The sequence below is a fragment of the Macrosteles quadrilineatus genome, unplaced genomic scaffold (genome assembly GCF_028750875.1).
Source record: "Macrosteles quadrilineatus isolate MER2022 unplaced genomic scaffold, UCM_ALF_1.0 Scaffold_4__1_contigs__length_99947679, whole genome shotgun sequence".
Lineage (NCBI taxonomy): Eukaryota > Metazoa > Arthropoda > Insecta > Hemiptera > Cicadellidae > Macrosteles > Macrosteles quadrilineatus.
Window position 1 is genome coordinate 14202697 of NW_026542597.1, and position 9017 is coordinate 14211713.

Sequence of the window (9017 nt, forward strand, 5' to 3'; positions counted from 1 at the left end):
TTACAAGTGAAAGGACTTATGGTATATAACTAAAATGAGAAAAATTTGATTTATTACATTGAATTCATGTTTAACATAATTAATAAAATAAAATTAAAATGGTTCCTTAACGTAAAAATAAATTTGATGGGAAACGAGACTATATGGGCACTAGTGGCCTGTGCGTAGGCTCGAGTTGAATAATATAGAATGTGGTACGATCAAAAAGTAATAAACTATCCTACAAATTAATCGGATTACTACTACTTAATGTTTCTTTATTTATATTATGTCCCAGTACTTTCATTTATAAATAACAAGATAAGGCTTAGTAAGTATAACGTTATTGTGAATTAAATGGAGCCAGAATAATATAATTGGGTAAAACTTATGGTGTTTTATTAAGATGTACCAAAGGGGAAAATGAGAAAAAAGCTCTACTTTTTTCTGTAAACCTAAACCATTGACCATTGACCTATTTTACGTGACTGTAAATTCCATAAAATAATATATCTAAAACAGTCCTCTTGGGCTTCTTAAATTGTCACCTTACACTGATGGGCAATATCTGTTAGTAAATCATTCCCAAACATTAACATGTCAAAGTTACAATTATTATTTCACTCTCTTCTAGAATCGATAATAATTCCTGTAATTCGTCTACTTTAATTACAGTTATTGTATTATTGTGGATGCTATGAAATAAATTCTTAGTATTCAACGTCCTGTGAACTCAAGTTTTTTATTTTATAAGTCAGGTAAATACGAAAACAATTGCAAACATTTTGGATGTTCAATCCAAAGTATCAGTAATTATTTTATTCCCAGCCTGTAACGAATATTATTGTATTTCTACTATTTGATTTATAATGGATAAACTACCGAGAGTATTCAATTCGTCAAATAAAGTGTTACAAAAAAAAACCCTTTACTTATTCGGTGCAACCGATACTTACATTCCGAAGAAAAACCCGTAACCACCCGGTACAATCGATATATACATTCGATATTTATGACGTCAGTATAAGGTTTCTGTACATGTGAACTTGTGCTCTCCCAAAGATCAACTGTTACGACGTTTACGTTACGTGTCTACTGTCTATTTACTTTTAAATTGTCAGGTGTTTAAGGTTAGGTTATAATTTGTTTTGTACACTATTTTTAACCGATACCGAATCTTAGTTTATGTATACAGTCTCTACTTTCATTAGCTATCTTAACACTTAAAATTCACCGTGAAATATTTTGAAGTAATTCTATATTAACAATGTCTTGGATAAGAGATAGCTCATTAACCTGGGCCCAATTGTTTTGTGTAAGAGTTTTGAAGTGTGGTGTGATTCCAAAGCATGTCGCTTTTATTATGGATGGTAATAGAAGATATGCAAAACAAACAAATGTAAAGAAACTGGACGGTCATTCAAAAGGGTAAGCTCTTTGCAATAGCCTACATGGATGCACAGAGGCTGTATTGTGTGCTAGGCCTGTGCTGAATCATGTGTCCATAGCTCATGGATTAAAGACGTTAGTTAACGATCAGCTTTGGTAAATATTAGCTTAACAGTCTGCTCTAATGGATGGTAGGCCCTAAGTGAAAACACAACAGTATTGGACTCGGTAGAATATTCCTTGTTTTAGCTAGTCGGTTATCCCGAGGTCAAATAACTTAGGCTAGTAGGTCAATGAAGAGTAGGCCTATATTTTACCACATTGCGATCAATTAAACTTAATCCAATCGCTTTTCTGTGCTTCAGCTTAAGCAGCGGTATAATACCTCAATTTAGCTTGAACTAAAGTCCCAAGCTAACAAGCAGATCCCAACTAACTTAAAGGCCTACAAACTTTCACCAGCCCTTCAAAGTTGTAAAAGTACTTAAATCGGTTTACTATCCCCCAGTTGACCGCAAAATCAGAAAGAAAATCAGAAAACCTTTCAAAGGAATTCTTTCAAAGGGATCTTTGAAAAGGATTCAATCATGTTCAATCATCGTCAATCATGGATTCAATCATGTGTCAAGCTTGAAAGAGATTTTTGACTCAAGTCACAACCCATCACTAAGTTATTGATTGTTGTCTAAATTACTTAGTTAGCCTAGGTTTTTGTTGTTGTTTTTAACGATTTTCATGAACTAACTTATCAGTTAGTTTTCACGACAAAAACTCATTCCATTTCACTAAAACACTGATATTAAGCGTCATATCTGTGGTCTGTGCCGGCTTTAAGGTCTTAAAAACGCTACTAATCTAGTATTGGCAGTATTGAGGAACTATTGCAATAAACTATAGCCTAAGTTAATTGTAGATAAATGGTTTTAATATTTTACAATCATCAAAAAAAATTCCAAGTAAAAAGTAGGTAGGCCTACCGTAATTTATTTCCTTGTCCTTTTCTACAATGCTCAAAAAGGTTTAAAACTACATAACCTAAGTACTATCTACTTGTAACGTCATTTTTGAAATTAGATAAATTAGATACAATGAAAAAAAAAACGGTTAAATATACGGTTAAATTTAGATAGGAGCACCTACCTACGGGTGTTTGATTACCTACGGGTGTTTGCCTGAATAGGGCCTACGTCGAGTATGCTCAGGGGGTAAAAATAATAAATTTAATCAAAACTAAGAATTAATAGACTGAATCATAGTCTCCATAATATGTTGGCCTGTTCATTGGCCTATTTCGATCATAAACTAATTGACACACAATCTGTTTCCAGGTTTGACAAGTTAGCCGAAACACTTCAGTGGTGTTTAGACCTTGGAGTATCGGAGGTAACTGTTTATGCGTTCAGCATAGAGAATTTCAAGAGGAGTAAAGATGAAGTTGATGATTTGTTGAGATTGGCCACACAAAAATTTCAGCGTCTTCTTGATGAAAAGTATGTAAGCCTACATCACCTATAACAATTTGTGTGATTTATTTGATTGTTGTTGGTTGTATTGAACTTTATGGCAATATGAATTAGTCTTTGTTTACAAGCTGGGTACATGGGTATGCTATTCTAGTGCAGGGCCGAGTTCCGTTTGCCTAAACACTTTGACGAGGGTCATTTTACAGCCTGAGGCTTGGTGAGGCGAGTGCCGGCCAGGTATCAGTGACCAATTCCACGGTGCGGCGGGTATGGGGGGAAAGTTGACCAGGGGGGATGAGAAAAATCTTTTTTAGGGATAAGATGAAACTGTTATAACCTAACCAAGCTGTCTGATTATGAAAAAAATGAATAAAAGTACTAGGCCCCTAATCGAATCGATATTAATTTTCATTGTAAGACTAGATTACTTACGTCAATAGCTCATTGAATCGTGAATTTCACTTCATGTTTCAGTGCATGTTTCGACACATTGTCATCATCAGCTGAGTACTAGTGAAGTTTTTATTTACCAAATGGTTTCGTCATTGTTCAATTAAATAAAACACGTAACACAAATACGACACGACACGGAACATATACATTTACAACACGTAAAGCTTTAAGACATGCAGGCCTGCTCGAACAACTCTGACTCTGAGTCTGTCCCCGACCCGCGGCGTGACCGTGTGTTTTGTTCGAGCAGGCCTGCATGTCTTAAAGCTTTACGTGTTGTAAATGTATATGTTCCGTGTCGTGTCGTATTTGTGTTACGTGTTTTATTTAATTGAACAATGACGAAACCATTTGGTGAATAAAAACTTCACTAGTACTCAGCTGATGATGACAATGTGTCGAAACATGCACTGAAACATGAAGTGAAATTCACGATTCAATGAGCTATTGACGTAAGTAATCTAGTCTTACAATAATATCTACAGCTCAGGGGCTTAACAATGAATTTAAATTAATTTTCAATTTATATTAGGGTAGCCCAAAACTGTACCCGATCTCCGTTACGTCCTGCCCACTACACCCCCTTCCACTTAATGACTTCTAAAGTATCAGTTAATTCAACTATAGTTTGTTTCATCCAGTATTATTCAACTTGTATTTTGCAGGGACAAACTAATGGAAAATGGAGTCAGAATCAGAGTAATTGGGAATATTTCATTACTTCCGCCAGATTTGACCAAACTGATCGCCGAGGTGGAACTTCTGACTAGATACAATAACAAAGCCATTCTCAACGTGGCTTTTGCTTATACAGGTAAATAATTCTTAATTCCTCATCACCAATGTGCCAGCTGATGAACTTACTTAGCTTTAACTGAAAATATATTTACATTCTGTAACCAATAAAAAAACTTGAATGACATAAATAATTATGGCCTATGCTTCTGATTGCACATGGTTTTCAGTAGTGTTACGCCTGTGTGTATGAGACCTGGTAGCCGAGTGGTTTCAGTGCTCGTCTAACAATTAAAAGGTCGCCGGATTGATCCTTAGAAAAGTCAGTAGCTTTTTGATAGTTAAAAACTGATCCCAGCTGTTCCTGATCATCGGGCTTTAAATAAATGATCATGGCTAAATAAACAGCTGATCTTAGGCCCGGTCCTGCGTGAGCAACAGGAGCGACGCAAGCAAAAACGCTAGAATCCCTAGAATGTTGCAGATTTTTGTGTCTGACACGAGTGACACGGACGACAATTTATTCTAGATGCTGTCACTGTCAACATTCACACCGCATGGTACGGGCGTGTCCTATGTGAGCGACGCTGGCGACAATAGCAACAGCAGGGATAGCAGCTACACATGCAAGTGACAACAGCGGCGAGATACAAAATGATTTGAAATTTCAAAATACGCTCTCAACAGACGCTGCCAAAGCGTCGCTCCTGTCGCTCACGTAGGACCAGGCCTTAGTAACAAAGCTACACAGAACATCACACCCCATTCTACACTCATCCTTCACTCATATTTGGGTTAAAATACGCACCTAGGTGGTGTCATCTCAATGATTGGTAATAATTAGTATGTATATAAACAATGCAAACATCGCCCAAAACTGACTGCACAAGACTGGAAGCTAATCCTGTTGTGGGAGCACACGACTAATGCCCGTGTCTACCAGGCCTAAATTTCAACACTGGTGTTGTCCCTTATATTATTTGTTACGTCAGTTTCAACAATACAGACTTAAAGTTTTGAATTAGTTTGATATCAGAGAAACTTGGTGATGGTTGACATGTTTTTGTTACTTTCTATGTTTTTCCAAACTGTTAGCTTTTCAACAGCTAGTTTAGGTAGTTTAAATATTTGAGACTTTACTATAAATTTAATTTGAGGTTAAGCACATAAGAGATTAATGTTTTTAAAGATTTTTTTAGGATATCATGAATTTATTTGAATGGGAAAAGAGTCTACTCTGGCACAAGAAACACAAAACTTTACACTATACACCAAAAATAGAATACTTCACTATTGATACCATTTTAAATCAAGAACCGTCTGAATGGGAGAGATAGAGTTTTATTGAGAGATGTCACTCTCTCTCCAACTCAAACCTTACTTGGTTGAAAATGCTGTAAGTGACATTGAAATATTTGAATTGTTGTGTATAGTGTAAAGTAATTGGTTTCTTATGTCGGGTGGACTCTTTCATCTAGATAAGTCTGCTAACATTTAATATCTTGATAGTTTGATCAACAATCTTTGCCTATGTGCTTTACAGCCAGGGACGAGATGGCGGAAGCTATGAAGCAGATGGTGGAAGGTCATCGCTCCTCAGACCTGGACCTGAGTGATATCAATGTGCAGTTGTTGTCCAAATCTCTTTACACCATGGACTCTCCGTACCCTGACTTGTGTATCAGAACGTCCGGGGAGAAGCGACTCAGTGACTTCCTTCTTCTTCAGGTACAACGTTCAGAATATTTGAGTTCTTAGATTAGTTTAGCCCTTAGAGCCCCAGTGTACTCTTTTGCCCTTTTAAATCATGTTTTCTCTTGTCTTGAATGACACAATCAAAGTCAAAGTCATCTTTATTGTCACAAAACGTTTTTTTTAATGCTCTGGCACAGCCAGACAAAACAGGTGGCATTGTCAAACTACACTAAAATAAACTAGCTTATATTGGTAAAAATAAATACATAGTAGGTAACAAAACAAACAATTCACATTGATTTGTCTTCGAGAAACTGACCAATACTATAATAATTCTTTTCCAATAAAAATATTTTTCTTTAAATCTTTTAAATAATTTTTTTCTTTAAAAGATACTAATCCTATTATAGATTTGTAGTACCCAAGCAAATTGTTAAAAAATCTTTTACCCATATAAGAAGGTGTCCTTTCCACAAGATTTAATCTGTGAATAGGATATTGAAAATCTGTATGAAATCTAGTGTTATAATTGTGCCGATTATTTTCACTGTGGAGTTTTTCAAAATTTGATTTCACATACAATAAACATTTAAGAATCTCTATTTTGAAATTCTGTAATATTACAATACAGGTTTTCTGTGGACACAAACACAATAAGGGTTTTCAAAATGGCTGATCAGATTTGCAACTCACATAAGTGCACTATTTCGATCAACTTTTACTGTAATATTGTGTATGGATGGTATTGGAAATAAACAATATCAGCAAACTGACACATACTTTCTCCCAAGCATATTACAATTAAATAACTCTTAAGTTTAAATTTTTCCTGTTTATTACAGACGGCCTACAGCTACCTCTACTTCACAGACGTTTTGTGGCCCAACTTCACAGCTTGGCATTTATTAGCAGCCGTTTTCCACTTCCAGCGAGCTTATCCCACTCTACTCAAAGTCCGATCATCCCTTCCAAAACCACCTCTCTCCGATAAAGCTGCCAAGTTCTTGGAGAATGTGGAGGAAAAACATTGGAAAAAAGCAGCAATCGCTGCCTCATCGTAGAAGTCTGATTCTCTTAATGTATATTCAAATGTTGAAAAGACACTGGGTTATGTAGAATATGGTGTATATAGTCGGGAGCAATATAATTTGTGTACATAGTGATTATGAGACATTATATTATACTTTAAGTAGTGGATGTATTATATTTTATCCGCAAATAGTGGATTTGAACAAATGTTTCCATTTTAAATAGTTTAGGTTGATAGGATTTGTAAATACAATGTAACTTAAAGTCTTGTGATGTAAATTCATGTGATATTTGTAGTTGTTTCATTCGTAATATATTTACTTTTACTTCACCTGTATTTTCATTTCTACCAGTTCTGTTATTATGTTGTTTCAACACTCAAAACTAACTTGCATATTTTTATTTTTGGTTTGTCAAGTTCTGATGACTCTTAGATTTATGAAAGACAAAACCAGGATTGCCACCCGTCCAGATTCTATGGCGGCAGTTCCGACTTTGGACTCTTTTGCCATTTATGATAACAAATTTGCTTCAATGGAGACAAGATTTCTTCTATTTCATTTTATTTCTTATCTATTATTTTTCTATTTAATAGAGAGAGAAACTATGTATTCTTCATCTTCAAAATTAACAATTGAGTCAAACAATTTTGATAAATAAAAAATGTGAAATAATTATCATCAATTTTAAAGAAATTAGACTCAAATAATTTTTCCTCTTAACATTTTTGTTTTCTTGTTTGTATAAAAAAGTAACTTTTTACAAAAGGCCTTGAAAATCCTCAAACAACTACATTTTTCAACGCTAGTAGTTTACTTATTTTCTAGAAAAAAATATTTTTTCCTACACTTACCTAACAGTGTACATGTTCTCTCACTGATTTGAGAAAGCAAAGTGTCCAATTCGCTCATTAGTGTCCAGATTTGCAACGTGAAGGCACGAAAGTGGCCAATTCGCTCATCAGTGAGAACGTTGTCTCATTCTAATTACTTTGTCTCACTCCAGATTTGCACCGTGAAGGCACGTTTCTTTACCAATTTATTTGTTTTATGGTAACTGTAGGAAAAATATAATGTGCAACTCGAGTGCAAAGTGCAATCGCCTCACTCGAGAAACCATTCCTCACTCGCCTACCAAAACGTTTAGTCACACGCCTACCTGTGAGTAAGGATTTCTCTCGAGTGAGGCAATTGCTCACTAGTTGCACAAATAACTATTGATTTTGAAAATCGGTTCAATTCCTGTGTCAACATAAAATTTTGCAAGAGTAAACCTAGAGAAATTGAAAAGGTACAGACAAACAGGGCATTTTTAGTATGGCCTTAGAAATAAATTAATTAACACTCATTCTGACATAATACTTTATTAAATAAGAACAGATATCCTTTGTTGTTTATTTATTTTATATACATGTACAAAGGAATAATCCTTGAATAGGTTGGTTTATTATACTTTAAAATTACACACAATATTTACTAGTTTTTCTAGTTATTAAGTTGGCATCTCACTAGAAGTGTTAAAATAGGCCTAGTCTAATTTTATGACACATAAAATGAATTATGCTTTGTGAAAAGTGAAAAGCAAGAATTGTTAGGTTCGAATTTTTTTATGTATCCTCTCAATAGTCTCAACTCAATTGATTTTATATGATCAAGTCCTTTATCAATGGGAAAAAATTAATAATGTGTATTTTATGTTTCAAAAAGAAGCGTTTACAATTGTAAATGGGTGGAAGTATTGTTATATTATTTAAGTTCAAAAATTCGAAGACTGTTTAACATTTTTGACATGAAATGACTAACTGTGTCCCAATCTGGGAATTCATGTGTAGACTTAAGATATATTGACTATCACATTTTGAGTTTTCAATCCAAATAACAACTTAACGATCATCTTTGACAGTGTATATATTCTTCATAATTTAAGAGGTTTTGCCCCATTAGCGTATTACACTAATGCATAGGCCCTAGTGATGAAATATACTTTTTAAAAGTGTATAATTTATTTTCCAAAATGGGTAATGATGACTTCCAACGTTAGCAACTTTATGCAGGATCCACGGGCCCACCCCCTGTCACTGTACTTCAGGTTTTCGCAAAAGTTGTCACTGCCTGCTGCCACTTTACTTGTATTGGTAAGTGTTAATCAGACGCACCTACGACTACAACTTTGGGTGGTAAGGCTGGTTTTCTTTGCAGCCAAATTTGGTAGGAACTGTATCCCGCAGCGGGCTGCAAGACAGGTGACTGCTCTAAGAGCAGTTCTTTTTTGAAG

At 34.9% G+C, this 9017-nt stretch overlaps 1 protein-coding gene across 1 annotated transcript; it reads left to right on the plus strand.

Moving 5' to 3' along the window:
• Positions 1 to 1153: 1153 nt before the first annotated feature.
• LOC128992313 (dehydrodolichyl diphosphate synthase complex subunit DHDDS-like) lies at positions 1154 to 7074 on the plus strand. Its single transcript, XM_054415817.1, has 5 exons — positions 1154 to 1407; positions 2697 to 2858; positions 3950 to 4098; positions 5563 to 5747; positions 6557 to 7074. Exons 1-5 carry the CDS (start codon positions 1247 to 1249, stop codon positions 6773 to 6775), a joined length of 876 nt encoding a protein of 291 aa, XP_054271792.1. The 5' UTR covers positions 1154 to 1246; the 3' UTR covers positions 6776 to 7074.
• The last annotated feature ends 1943 nt before the right edge of the window (positions 7075 to 9017 follow it).